Below are 15,705 nucleotides of genomic sequence, written 5' to 3' on the forward strand. Positions count from 1 at the left end.
GTCACCGCAGAAGAAGCACAGGTTGCGCCAGAAGTAATACTGGGTACGTTTCCTGTTAACTCCGTACCTGCTACAGTACTTTTTGATTCTGGTGCTACACACTCTTTTATTTCAAGAAAGTTTGTGGGATTGCTTGGGTTAAGAAGGGAAAAGTTAAGAAACCCGATGCGGGTTAGTACTCCAGGGCATAGTATGTTTTCGGACCTTTATAGCCCTAATGTGCCCATAGAAATCCAAGGGACATCCTTTCTAGCCAATCTCATTCTTCTCGAATCTAAAGACCTAGATGTCATTTTGGGAATGGACTGGCTTACCAAGCATCAAGGAGTGAATGATTGTGCCAAGCGTACGATCACCTTGACTAGTGAAGGAGGTGAAGTGGTGACTTATCAGTCGCCGGAGTTAGTAACAACCAGGACTTGTTTGAATCAGATGGAAGCCGAAGGGCAACCCTCGGAAACAGTCAAAGATCCGAAGAAGTTGGAAGACATACCAGTGGTTTGTGAGTATCCGGAGGTGTTTCCAGATGATCTCACAACGATGCCGCTAGAAAGAGAGATCGAGTTCCGTATCGATTTGGTACCAGGGACTGCACCGATCTATAAGAGACCCTACAGGATGGCCGCTAATGAGATGGCAGAAGTAAAGAAGCAAGTGGATGAACAGCTTCAGAAAGGTTACATTCGACCGAGTACCTCGCCTTGGGGTGCCCCGGTTATTTTTGTTGAGAAGAAGGACAAAACTAAGAGAATGTGTGTGGACTATCGTGCTTTGAACGATGTTACCATCAAGAATAAGTACCCTCTGCCAAGGATCGATGATCTGTTTGATCAGTTGAAGGGAGCCAAAGTTTTCTCCTAGATCGATTTGAGATCAGGGTATCACCAGTTGAGAATTCGGGAAGAAGATATTCCCAAGACGGCATTCACTACTCGCTACGGCTTGTATGAATGTACGGTAATGTCGTTTGGACTTACCAATGCCCCGGCATTCTTCATGAATCTCATGAATAAGGTGTTCATGGAATACCTGGATAAGTTTGTGGTTGTCTTCATTGATGACATTCTTATCTACTCCAAGTCAGAAGAAGAGCACGAGCAACATTTGCGGATTGTGCTAGAGAAGCTAAGAGAACACCAGTTGTATGCTAAGTTCAGCAAGTGTGACTTCTGGCTGCGTGAAGTGAAGTTCCTTGGCAATGTGATCAATGCGCAAAGTGTAGCTGTGGACCCCAGTAATGTGGAGTCAGTAATCAAGTGGACCCCGCCTAAGATGGTTTCCCAAATCAAAAGTTTCTTAGGACTTGCGGGTTATTACCGCCGGTTCATTCAGAATTTTTCAAAGATAGCCAAGCCAATGACACAGTGGTTGAAAAAGGAACAGAAATTCAAATGGTCAAATGAGTGCGATAAGAGTTTTGAAGAGCTCAAGCAAAGGTTGGTTTCAGCACCCATGTTGATTTTGCCAAATTAGATGAAAGACTTCCAGGTTTACTGTGATGCATCCAGATCAGGACTTGGATGTGTGCTAATGCAAGAAGGAAAGGTGGTTGCTTACGCCTCTCGTCAGTTGAGACCACATGAGGGTAACTACCCGACTCATGATTTGGAACTAGCAGCTGTGGTGCATGCCCTAAAAATTTGGCGACACTACTTAATTGGTAACAAGTGTGAAGTGTATACGGATCATAAGAGTTTAAAGTATATCTTTACACAACCGGATTTGAACCTCCGCCAGCGAAGATGGTTGGAATTGATCAAGGATTATGATTTAAATATCCATTACCATCCAGGCAAAGCAAATGTAGTTACAGATGCTTTAAGCCGGAAGAATTACTGCAATGCTGCGGTATCAATGGAAGTTTGTGATCAGATACAGCAGGAGTTTGAACGACTAAATTTGGGTTTAGTCGAAGAAGGTTTTGTGGCAGCCCTAGAAGCGCAGCCCACTTTGGTGGATCAAGTTCGTCAATCCCAAGCAAATGATCCGGAGATAGCCGAGCTAAAGAAAAATATGCAAGTTGGTAAAGCTCGAGATTTTTCAGAAGATGAACATGGTACAATCTGGATGGGAAACAGGTTGTGTGTACCAGATAACAAGGAGTTAAAGGAGTTGATACTCCAAGAAGCTCATCAAGCCCAGTACTCTATTCACCCCGGGAGTACCAAGATGTATCAAGACCTCAAGGAAAAGTTCTGGTGGGTCAGTATGAAGAGAGAAATTGCAGAATATGTCGCCTTGTGCGATGTTTGTCAACGAGTCAAAGCAGAACACCAAAGGCCGGCAGGACTGTTGCAACCTCTCCAGATTCCAGAATGGAAATGGGAAGAAATCGGGATGGATTTCATCACTGGTTTACCAAGGACCGCTGCCGGTCATGACTCGATTTGAGTAATCGTTGATCGATTGACAAATGTCGCTCATTTCATACCAGTTCACACCACCTACTCCGGGAAAAGATTAGGATCATGTGTCTACATGGAGTACCTAAAAAGATCGTTTCTGACCGAGGGAGTCAGTTTACCTCAAAGTTTTGGCAGAAGCTGCAGGAAGAATTGGGAACCCGACTGAATTTCAGTACAGCTTATCATCCACAGACAGATGGTCAGACAGAAAGGGTAATCAGATTCTCGAAGACATGCTCAGAGCTTGCGCTCTCGACTTTGGTGGAACCTGGGATAAGAATTTGCCGTATGCAGAGTTCTCATACAACAACAGTTATCAAGCCTGTTTGCAGATGGCACCTTTTGAAGCATTGTATGGGCGAAAGTGTTGTACACCCCTCTTCTGGGATCAAACAGGAGAACGTCAAGTTTTCGGGACTGAAGTTTTAAGCCAGGCGGAAGAAAAAGTGAGAATAATCCGTGGAAGGTTGAAAACAGCCCAAACCAGACAGAAGAGCTATGCAGATAATCGTCGAAGGGACTTAGCCTCCGAAGCAGGAGACTATGTGTACCTCCGCGTCACACCTTTGCGAGGAGTATACCGGTTTCAGACCAAAGGAAAGTTGGCACCACGTTTCGTGGGACCATACCGAATAGTGGAATGCAGTGGAGAAATTGCGTATCAGTTAGAACTCTCTGCTAACATGGCCGGAATCCATGACGTGTTCCATGTGTCGCAGCTCAAAAAGTGTCTCCGTGTGCCTGAAGAACAGACCAACTCCGAGCACATCGATCTACAGGAAGATCTGACGTATGTGGAGAAACCAGCACGGATTCTAGAAACCAGTGAAACGAAGACTCGGAACCGTGTGATCATATTCTGCAGAGTTCAGTGGAGTCACCACTCAGAAGAAGAAGCGACATGGGAAAGAGAAGATGAGCTCAAGGCCGCCCATCCGCACCTCTTCGCCAGTGCCTCCGAATCTCGGGGTCGAGATTCCGTTTAAGGGGGTAGGTTTGTCACACCCGGAGTTTTCTCCTAAGCCTTAAATCGTAAAAGAAATCCGTAAATAACAATTGGCTTAATTAACTCAGGAAAAATCCCTCTAAAAGGAATTAATTCAATTAAATCAAGGCTTGCAAATCGACTAACTGGATTTAAATTCAAATTGCAGAAGTATAAAATTTGGCCAAACAAATTAATTTAAAACTCAGCAAACATGGGGCTTTCCTTTTTCCCTCATTTTTCCTTTCTTTTTCCCTTCCTTCTCAAACTGGGCCGAAGTCCAATTTTCCTCCCTTCCTTTTCTTTTTCCTTTTCTTTTTCTTTTTTCTCCTTCCCGGGCCGGCCCAGCCGAGCCGGCCCATCTCCCCTCGGCTGGCCCAGCCGACCGGCCTTCTTCCCCCGCGCGCGCGCCTCCCCTCCGCCTGGGCCGCCGCTCGGCCCAGCTCGCGCGCCGCGCTCGCCCGCGAAGTCCGTTGCCGCTCCCTCCTCCCTCGCGAGACTGACAGGTGGGGCCCACCTGTCAGCGACCGAGCCCCGCTAGCCCGCACCCGTGCCCGCGCCGCGCGCGCCGAGTCCGAGTCCGCGCCGCCGCCGCCGAGACCTCGCCACACCCGACTCGGTCTCCAACCTCCGCCCCGCCCTAGCTGGCGCCGCCGCCCTATAAATCCCCACCGCCGCCGCGCCGCCGCCCACTTTTTCCTGTCCGCCCGAGCCGCCACCGCGCTGTCCCGTCGCTCCGCCGCCGTTCGATCTCATTGCCGGCCGCCCGTCGTCGCCGTCCAGCCGCGCCATCGCCACCGCCTCGTTGTCGCCAACCCTTCTCCGGCTCCCGTCACCGCCGGTGGACACCCCGCGCCCTTCGCCGCCCCTTCATCCTCTCCACCGCCGCGCCCCGTCGCCTCGTCGACGTCCACGGATTTCGCCACCACGCGTCGCCAGCCCGCCGCCTGTCTGCGTCACCACCTCCGCTTCGATCTCGCCGACTCGCCCACCGGTCGCCGCCGCCAGTGAGCGTCTCCTTCCTCCTTCCCCCTCTCTTTTCCTTCCTGGCCGATCGCCGTTGAGCCGCACGCCATCGCCGGACGTGTGCGGAGCTCGTCGTCACCGCCGCTCGCTGTTGTCGTCGTCGCCTTCGCGACGCCGTCATCAAGCCGCCGCCACCCGCGCCCATGCGTGCCCGCGCTCGTCGTCGCCGCACCAGCCCGTCGCCGCTGCTTTGCCTCGGTCGCGTGCCACGCGCCGTCGCCGCACGCCGGTCGTCGCCGTCGCGCCGTCGTCGCCGTCGCCGTGCGCCGCCGCCGTCGCCACCCTCCGCCGGTCGCCGTCCACCATGCCCAGGCGTTGCCGCCCCTCTCCCTCTCCCGGCCGAACTCCGCTCCCTCTCCTCTCTGTTCCAGGGTCGCCAACAGACGGGTCCCACCCGTCAGCCGCTCCGCGCCTCTCCTCCCTCTCTCCTCCCGTGGGACCCACTTGTCAGTCTCTCCTCTCCCCTCTCTCCCACCGACAAGTGGCCCCCACCCGTCAGCGCCTCCTCTCTCCTCGCTGACGTCAGCAGCCCCATTAATTGCGCAATAATTGATTTAGGACTTTTCTGTTTAGCTAAAAATCCCAGAAAACTTCTAAAATTCATAAGTAATTCATCTAGTCTCTGTTTAGGTCTATTCAAATTTCATTAAATTCATAAAATTGTCAAAAATCCATTAAAAATAGTTTGTTTTGCTGTTTCAGTAGAGTTTGTGCCTATTTTATTTATTTTTTTGTGCTTTGTCGCTTAGATTCGGACCCCGCCGAAGAGCCGGTTTAATTCGAGATCGTCGCCGAAGTTCCCCAGGGGCCAGAGCAAGGCAAGTGACACTCATCTTTGATCATATTGAACCCATTATTGCGAATTCCTCGCTTTGTTAATTCAAATATGCATTGTTTTAATTAAAGTATTTATTGTATGTTATTTTCGGGTAAACCTTATTATTATGCCGTTGATTATCCAACTTTATTCATTGCTAGACCAGGGGTAACTTGATTAATGTTAGGCCTAGGTTAATGCTTAGCCGTGCTTAGAACAAGTAGCTCATGGGATCACATTTAAACATGCTTAGTTCTGGATAGCTGAGATATTGATTCATCACCCGGTTCGGGTTAATGTCAACTAAAATATTGATAATGGTGGGCTGTGGGTGCATGGTTTTGAGATCGCACCTATGGCAATTAAGGACCGGTTCACGGGAAACCCTGGAAGTAATTAACTGCTAACCACATGCCGAAATGGGTAAGGTGGGATTTGAAGCATGACTTCGAACTATTTGACGTACCGAGGCAAGGGTAGGCGTGATGGAGTATGGACGGGCAATCGTGGTGTAACGAAAGCCTCTGCTGCTTCCGGATCTACCAAGGCACAAGAGGGTACTGCCCGACTTGGTGTAAAGGAGGGGGTGAAACCTGAAGTGTGGTGCGATTAAATAGGGAGGGTTATGTGATGGGTTCTATCACGGTCTCCTTTCCTGTATACCATGGTGGTATGTCGGCGCACGTTCAAGTGTAGTGGAGTCGTGTCTTTTGGGTACAGTAGTGCACCTCTGATCAGAGTATAATCTATTCGAATAGCCGTGCCCACGGTTACGGGCGAGCTCCCAGCTTCACTATGATTAGTGAACCTTTAATAACTTGAGTAAATTGGTTCTCACTCGGGACTACTGCAACGTGGTGTAACGTTGAGTAGCGGTTGGGCCTGTTGCAACGTGGTGTAACGTTGGACAGTGTTGTGGTATTTTACAACTGTTATTTACTTATCATTTACTGTATTCAATTACCTGTATTCTTTTTAATCTCTGTCATTTGTTTAACTGCTGCTTTACTGCAACTAACCCTAGTCCGTCCTTGATAATTCCTATGCATCATTTATCTCCCCTTTTCCGTGTTACTTGTTGAGGACGGTGGTTTGTACTCAGCCTTGCTTAACTTCCTTCCCCAGAGCTAGAAGTTGAGTCCGATGGAGGTGCCTCTTAGGAGTGAGCTGATCTGCCGTCGAAGCTTTGCCTGTGGACTAGAGCCGTACCCGCTGGAGCTAGCCTACCCTTTTTTCTTTCTGCTGCATTTCCGCTAGAATAAGTGTAATTTTCAGTTGTTTCTAAGAACGATGGTTATGTAATCAACATTGTCTTTTAGTGTACCCTGGCTGGTCCTGGACACGGATTTAATACACAATTAAGTTCAGAAATTCGTGTGAGGAATTTCTAGGCGTGACAGGATTTCTCCTCGATTATCTTTGGATCACATAAATTCCCTTAAGATTGTTTTTGCATAAATTCTAGAGTATTCTAGATTTCGGTGGTAAGATTAAGAGAAGAGTATGAAGCTAGGAATTAACATATGTGGACACAAATTTATTCCATTAATTGGCAGGGTCAGATGCTATACATATGCCATTCTATACAGATGCTATACATTTACTAAGATAATTCACATTTAGAAATATTTATACAATCTCTTTAGTGAAATGTATGTATATATCCGATGGCAACTCAAAAATTACAACTACCACATATGTGCCACAACCCTTTTTATCGTGTAGAAGGACCGCTAGACATGCTTGGTGCTGGCATCCTTTCCAGATGATCCATTTCAAATATGGTGCTACTTTTACTGACATGGCCAATTGGTAATGCAGTGTCGTTGCCTGCATGATCAAGCTCGAGGTGTATGCATTCTTCTAGCTGTGAGACCACATCTGTCATTGTAGGTCGTTGTGTTGATGTTTGTGCAGTGCATTTTAGTGCTATATCGACAACCTTCCAAACACTATTGATGTCATATGCACCATACATACGTGTGTCCAACACACCCTCAATGTTTCCATGTAACAAGCGCTGCTGCACCCAATGGATAAGGCTGATTGGCTCTGGGGCATGAAGGATGGGTGGCTTCCCTGTGATCAGCTCTAAAAGCACCACCCCAAAGCCATATACATCACTTTTGGTTGTTGGCATCATTGTTGCATGATACCTACAAAAAAATTAGGAAAGCGATATGGTTCATGGATATTTTGGAGTTTAGATTTGGTGGCAAGACTTCAAGAAAAGGAAGAAAAGGTAGGGTTAGACATACTCAGGATCAATGTATCCAGGAGTTCCAACAAGTGTGCTTGTCGATAAATGAGTGTCACTATCATGGTTGAAAGCCTTGGACAATCCAAAATCAGAAATCTTGGCCTCCAACTTCACGTTAAGTAAGATGTTGGTTGCCTTGACATCCCTATGGATGAGGGGTGGGCTACACCCTTTGTGTAGATACTCTAAGCCTACATTTGATGGGAATAATCAATTTTACTGAACACATATGAGAGTAACAATTAGCAATAACATCACATATATATTGGTTGCTTGCCTTGTGCGGATTCAAGCCCAATTTGAAGTCTCTCTCTCCAGGTTAAATTCCTCTTGTTGTGATCTCTTTCTGCATGTAACGTTCAAAAATAATAAATACTATCCACCAAAAGTTCATTGTTCAATGTAATGATGATACATAGAAATAACAGTATCACTTCATACCTGCAATATGCTCTTGTAGGGTTCCTTCTGACATGTACTCATAGACAAGTGCCATGTACTCCCCATCTTTACAATAACCAATCAATGAGACAAGATTCTTGTGATGAATACGTGTCAAAATCTGAGCCTGTATAAGTAGTCATGAACAATGATTTCTTTTCCTCTTCAGATAAAAAAATGTGACGACCTATCATCATGAGATCAGACAATCTCTTCTAATAAAGAAATTAAATTGAATATTTAACTTAATTTAAAACCATCCAAGCAAACCAACCAAAAATGAAGACCTGAACAAAATTAATTCTTAACCATGACTTGAGTCATTCATCGGTCATCAAATTTCAATGGGGGAACTTATTGGCTCAAGTTCATTTCAAGATACAGAGACAAGAATAGATGAACAATATATACCTCTCCAAGGAACTCCTTTACACCTTGATCTGACGATTGTAACCGCAGTTTCACCGCCACTTGAGTGCCCTCCTCCAAGATGCCATAGTAGACATACCCAAACCCTCCTTTCCCAAGCACTTTCTGGAAATTATTTGTTATGATTTGTAGATCCTTGTACGTGAATCGGCGGTTTTCAAGATGCATTGTAGCATGCCCGTAGTTGTCACCTTTCTGGGAATGTCTTGGCTCATCTTGTGGAATGATGGTATTGTTCGCTGTCCCTTAAATTTATAAAAGAAAAATAACACAAATAGCATTAGTAGAGCTCAGGGATATGTAGGAACCATATATACAGTCAACTTGTTTATGCCAAGGCTTACCTATGTTTTTTCGTCTTAGCAAGCAAAATAGAAATAACAATAGTATCACCATGACTGCAACTATTGGCACAGAAACATAGAGAGCTAGGTTGGGTCTCCTTTTTTTAGGTGGACAAGTATCATTGATGCAAAGGTCCGGATTGTTATCATATCTAACAGAAAGATGATAAAATAATATTTTCAATCAAATTTTTGAGGTATAATTTTGACCTGGCATTTCAACCAAAAGAAGGAAAAGAAGAGGGAGAGACCTTAGATCGAGAGATTTATCATGTACTCTTTTGAGTAGTTCAGAGGGGATTGATCCACTGAGCTGGTTTCCTGTCAAATCTCTAAAAGCCCACATAGTACTGATGTGAGGAAAAGGATGACGCATGAAAGTAAATAAAGTTTAAAGTCTTACAGAAGAATTAGTGAGGATAATTGTGATAGGGCCTCGGGAATTGAGCCAGTCAAGAAGTTGTATGAGAGATTCCTGCAAGATATGGACAACGGCTCCATCTTTTATTTCAAAAATAGACATAATTTTTAGGACAAACAGAGAGAGAACACCATACATACAAGTATTGGAGAGCATTGAGATTGGCGAAGGAAGATGATATATGACCATGCAGACCACTGAAGGAAAGATTCCTATAATTTTCACAGCATATATCAGTTTGACATCACCAATTAGCTTAATTTTACACACTCTAAAAAACCTAATGATATTTTATTGTATTTCCCATTTTTTAAATGTTCTAGTTAGTGTTATGTAAAATATTGGCCAAGTCTAATGTTTTGATTATGTTCTATAGCCAGTTTCTATTGTTATATCTCTTATAAACGGAGAACTATATGTGGTTATGATGTACGCAGTATCCTTTAATGGCACATGCTATTTTCTAAACATATGTCATCATCTAAGGGGGTATAGAGACATTGTTGTATTTATCCTTATTTGGTGTAGATGAAGGATGTTATACGTGAAGTCTTGAATTTAAAAGAAGGGCCATTTTGAGAAAATTGACAGTCAACATATATACGATAGCTAAGAGAGGCATGTAATGGTTGAACAAAACTCAAGGGCATCTAAAGAATTGGTTAAATTCTCAGGCATACATATACAATTTTCTACTCTTTATCACAATTTGTAGTGATATAATTTCTATAATTTGTGTTACTCCATGATTCAACGATTGTAAATTGAGTTTCGTTAAACACGAGAAAAAGTTTCGTGTGTATCCCTAGTATTTCACCTAATCCGTTGGTCTCATATTGCCTATAAATCAATGCCCTATAGGAAACCTCCAAACACAAAATAATATTTGAAATGGAAAATGACTATACATGATATTTTTAATTATCTTCCTTACATTGTGCTGAACTTTAGAAACAATTGAAATTTCAGTGAATTTATTTTATATTTGATGACAAGCAAGGAGGTACTATATACTGCCATTATATATATTTGAAATTAACACCAATGATGTTTACATAAAGTGGCTAGTCAAAATAGCGGAAAATCAATATTATCAAAGACGGAAAAGTACTCCTCAATTCCACGGTTGGGGAAAATAGGTACAGAAGGCAGGGATAGAAACTCAAACTCGGGGACACTTAGGAAATTGAATTAAACTCAAAATATACTCACTTCGTCCGCAAATAAGTTTATTTTTCAGTTTTTATACAATGTTCGACTCTTATTTAATTTTTTATGATCAATTTTTATGCTACTAGATGATAAAACATAAATAATACTTTACGCTTTCAAACAAGACTGATAGTCAAACACTTGACACGAAAACCAAAAAATAAAGTACTTTTATGATGGAGGGGTATGTACTTACACGGATGTGATTGTTGGAGGGCTGGAAATAGCGTAGCTGCAGATCAACCAGTCCCATGCCAGAGTCTTTGGAACACATGGGTCACCCATCCAATTCACCTTCACCTGATACTGGTTCTTGATCGCCGTGATACTAGATACTGTGTACATGGTGCATAAAATTTTGATGTAATTAATTCAGATCATGTGACATGTACCATACTTAATTGATTTACCATTGCAATGTAGCATGCTTTCTGCTACCCCTCATTTGGGATGAAATAGTATTATCTACTTACTTATAGCTACTACTACCTCCGTTTTATATCGTAAATCTTTCTAGCCTTGCCTAAATTCATTTATTCATAAATATATATAATTTATATATATGACTAGATTCATTAGTATCCATATGAATCTAAACAATGCTAGAAAGACTTACCTTGTGAAACGGAGGGAGATTCATTATTGAGCTTCCTATATTTCTAATATTTTTCTATATCATAATCCAATATCTCCACTCTAACCTGTTGAGATATTATATATTTATAATGGTGTTATATTATTGTACTATATATATTGATATTACATATTCTTTACTGTCTCCCTTTCCACATTCTTATCATTCCTTTTATAAGCATTTTATGTACCTGAACTAGCTCGGTGCTTCATTTTCACATTTTTTTCATACAAATTATTATTTTCACTTATTACCAATGCGTTTGTTGGATATTCTTCACTTAAATGATAGTGAACTATATTACATTTACCAAGCAGTATGTAAGCATGCTTTTAATAAAAGAAATTTTATTTGTTTTTGTAACACCCTAGCCCGCAAATCCGCATGGCCCACTATATATGCTGAGTAGACCACATTCACATAGCACGAACCGGAACACACTCACGGGATGAAAGACTACAAATAGGTTGGGTATTACAGTAATGTACCAATCATTTTCGTTACCATTATTATTGGGGGAAAACAATATTGTCAATCCAATGTAAGGGTGTAAGTTGGTCAGCCCATCAACCCGCTTATAAGCTAATTAAGCGGGTGACCTAACCCGCTTAATTAGCTTATAAGCGGGTTGACAGGCTAGCCCACCTACACCCCTAATCCAACGTACACTGTGCTATTGGCTCTACACACCTGAAAAAATATCACTTAATCTTTCACTATAGTATTTTCATTTAAATTAGTCAACCTTGCGTCTTAGTAAAATATGGAGTACTATACTATTTTTTTCAAATTTTCTGCTATTTTTCTTGTTGACTAACGTTTTCGATATTTCATGTTTATATTTCAAATATTGGCGTTCAAAATTTTTACTTTCAACTTGCATGGCAATCAATTAATCACATCAAATTTTTATTTTGATAAATGGTGTATTTGATGTGAGTGCAAATGATAATTTTAATATGTATGTTCAAAATCATTATTTTATATTCAAATTATGCTTAGCTTTCATTTTATAAGGCTTTTCTATAATACTTTTAGTTCATATTTCTTTTAGTTCATATTTCTTACATTATATTTTTATATAAATACTTTTCCTACAGATACATTCATTTAGCAATGAAACTTTTTACATATGTACTTAGCAACGAAACTTTGCTAATCACAATAAAATTGAATCGTTTATTCTATTTCATTTTTTTGCCTATTTTGACTGATAACATTGAGTCTACTGTAAATATTATTTTTTTAATCTGAATTTCAATAGTTATAAATTGTATTTCAACTTACTAAATGTTACACATTTATAAGTTATTTTTACCTGTCTTCTTCTTTCTATATTATTTATTTATTATTAATCTGAATTTTAAATATGACCTACATTGTTTTTCAACATGGACTTTGCTTCAAAATTATTTATTTTTAATCCAAATTTCAGTTATTTGTAAATTTATTACTCCTCAGATTGTTTGTTCAATATTTTATATTTTTAATCTAAATTTTACGCTTTGTAAATTGTTTTTCCACGTGGAATCTTCTTTCAATAATACTCATTATTAATCTGAGTTTCACAATTTTTATTGATTTTATTTCTCTCACTGATTATTTTGTTTTCTACAATTAATGTGAGAAGTCCTATACCATAACAGCGAATGTGATGGCTTTTTTTTCTAATCTATTACTATAACATATAAATATGTTGGCAAAGATATAGACAATCCCAACTAAAATTCCATACAAATACAATTAAACAAAAACAATGTACAAGCAAAGGTCAACAGTGAAGAGATCAGAGCGGTTTAAACAGGTATAACGGCTTATCAGCAAGCAAAAAATGATGTGCTTAAAACTGTTATACTGTGTCCCTAGTGATTGCAAAACATATGCTACAAACTAAACCGCGATAAAAAATCCAAAAATTCACCGTCAAAAGTGATTAAACATAGGTTCGAAAGTGATCCGCGTCAAATATAAATGCATGCTTGTAAATTGCCCATGCAATTCACTACTTCAGCAAGCATTCCTAATTTTCCTTCCCTGACATCTGATTCATACTGTGGACCATGTTCCTTCTCACTGTCAATCTCAGAATTTTTTTGAGAAATAATATTACTTTAATAAAAAATCACAAAATTGGAAGTCATCCACGGAAAATCACAAAATTAGGGTCGTAGTTCGATAGGCACCCTATCGAACGACCAGCAATCGACTGGGAGCATATCAAAGGGCTACGAGTTCGAGTCGACAGGCCCTTAATAGGAGTCTGTCGAACAGGAGCCCTCATCGACAGGGCCACGGGAGAGGCCTGTTCGACAGGGGACCCTATCGTCCGGCAGTAGTTCGACAGGCCGCGCGGCTCCAAGTGTTGGGACCTGTCGAACGATGGGTGTTCGATAGGGGCCCCTGTCGAACGATTCGTTCGACAGGTCCTAACCGAACCCCCACCGTTCGACAGGTGCTAAATTTGTGATTTTTCTAGCATGGGCTCTACTTTTGCGATTTTCTATTATAATATTATTATTTCTCAAAAAAAATTGTCGATCTCATCACTTAGGAATTTTCTTTTGCATAATTTGATCGGGTGCTAACTTTACCAAGATGTGTATATATAGAAGCTGTATTTGTATCTATTATCCTTAAAATGTTCTAACTTCACCATCACCACAAATTGGTTGCTCCTCAAATTGGTTGATTTTAATTTTTTTTTACCTTAGAGCTACATACAAAAGTATTAGATCAACTTTATCAGGATACGTGTGTTTGGATTGATCTCTTTTGGTCCCTTTCATTTTCCTCTTGATGGATTTTGATTTCAAATAATTTGATGAATGGACTGTTAACTTTCTAAACAATTAATCTGAGTCCACAGGCTAGTGATAGAGAGGAGGAGAAATATCGTTGACATAAGACTTACCGCTGAGACAATGTCACATGGCCAGATTTACCTAAAACCGGCAATAGTAAAGTGTACAGACCATAGTTGCCTTGTTTTGGTAGTCAGGTGACGTGTTCTATCTGGTTTTATTTAAGGTCAAAGGTGAAAAGTAAGCCGAAGTAAATGTGTAGGGACAAGGATAAAATAGGTGCCCTTATCTTTTCGTTTCTGCTTATACTTATAAGCTAAAATTTAGATTTTTAACTTTAAATTTAAAGCCGAATTTAGGATTTTTTTCATCGTATTTTATTTTATAAATTATTTTTATTTATGAATATGTCGTTTAGATTTTTCCATCGATAAGCCAAAAAGATCAACCATGTATGTATCCATTTGTAACACATACCATCCTTAGGCTGTGTGGGAACGTTGGTGGTAGGGATGACCGAGAAAACCTCCAGGGCGTTGATGATGGGCGGCAACGTGGAGTTGGCGGTGGCGCGAAACGTGAGGTTGTACCGGGCTGAACCGGTGAAGGGGGCGGTGTTGTAGGAGGCGTCAGCATAGAGGTAGTCGGGCCGCATGTCAAGGTCCAGCCACTGCCCATTCAGGCTGATGCTGAAGGCGCGGACGGCGCCGCCCTGGAGGAGCTGCAGCTCGGAGAAGTGCATCACGGCGACGTACCCCGGCGGAGGGTCGCCGTAGGCGCCAGCGCCGGTGATCCAGTAGACCTCGATGCTGTCGGAGGCGTTGCGCGGCGCGATCGCGGTCTGCATCACCGCCGACGGCGCCTCGAACACGTCCTTCTCCACGTGCTGCACCGTCTTCGTCGTCGATATCTCCACGTATCTAGCTGTGTCGATCGATGGTGTCCATAGTCTGTCCCGTGGATCATCTGGGAACCTGCTCGATCGATCGATTGATCGATCGTTTTTGTACGACGAATTAATTTCCATGTCACTTCTAAGTAGTGTAAAATTAATTAACGAGAACTAAAATCTTAGCATGACTCACCTGATTATGGTATCCATGGGGCCGAAGTTGAACCTGTCGACCAAGACCAGGCCCTGCGTTGAGTTCGCATTCGGGTAGAGAGAATTCTTCAGCGGCCTCAGGTCCAGGCTGGAGATGAACGGCGTCCCCTTGCCGGTGTTCAGGAGACAGACCTGCATCGACTCCTCCGGCACCACGACGATGGCCTCCGCGGCACGCGCGGTGGTCGCGTCGGTGATGTTGACGGTGGTCCAGAAGTTGACGCCAGCGTAGAGGTCGAACACCGGCGGCCTGCGGAGGTCGTCGTAGTTGCCGTACTTGAAGGTGGCTCGCACCAGGTACTTGAGGCCCGGCACCAGCGACCGGAGCGTGTAGCAGCTCCGCAGCACGGCGCCGGGGAAGCTGCGCACGTTGTCGAAGATCCTGAAGCTCCCCGGCGAGATGTACTCCGCCGAGATGTTGTGGTTCGTGCCGGCGTCGGTGAAGCCGGCGTCCGGCAAGTAGAACAGCTTGGTGGCGTTGTCGACGTACCCCGCCTTCCCCGACAGGCCACAGTCTATGCTTATGAAACCGTTGCTGTCAGGCTGGGCATGAGCTGCTTGCAGCACGCCGGCGAGGCAACTGAGAAGAACTGACCATGGCGTTGCCGCCATTTTCTTGACCACCGTCAAAGTTGTAGATGTACATAATATAAGCTGGTGATCAATGAAATCATAATTCGTACACATACATAGACGGAAGCACACCAACTAACACCCACGGCGCGCGCCTCCGGTAATTTAACGGTTTCCACCATTAAATCTAGCTGAGTAGGATTTGCCTTGTTAGATCCAACGATCAAAAACGATTTGATATCTCAAGGTACC

The 15,705-nt window shown here is 42.8% G+C and overlaps 1 protein-coding gene across 1 annotated transcript; it reads right to left on the reverse strand.

Moving 5' to 3' along the window:
• Positions 1–6,947: 6,947 nt before the first annotated feature.
• LOC102713937 (senescence-induced receptor-like serine/threonine-protein kinase) lies at positions 6,948–15,492 on the reverse strand. Its single transcript, XM_015840790.1, has 12 exons — positions 14,861–15,492; positions 14,253–14,749; positions 10,537–10,675; positions 9,269–9,340; positions 9,111–9,182; positions 8,959–9,039; positions 8,708–8,859; positions 8,346–8,608; positions 7,935–8,061; positions 7,771–7,839; positions 7,492–7,684; positions 6,948–7,389 (listed from the first exon to the last, which is right to left on the reverse strand). The coding sequence occupies exons 1-12, from the start codon at positions 15,490–15,492 to the stop codon at positions 6,948–6,950; spliced, it is 2,739 nt and encodes a 912-aa protein (XP_015696276.1).
• Positions 15,493–15,705: the final 213 nt, after the last annotated feature.

This window comes from Oryza brachyantha, chromosome 9 (genome assembly GCF_000231095.2).
Source record: "Oryza brachyantha chromosome 9, ObraRS2, whole genome shotgun sequence".
Taxonomy (NCBI): Eukaryota; Viridiplantae; Streptophyta; class Magnoliopsida; order Poales; family Poaceae; genus Oryza; species Oryza brachyantha.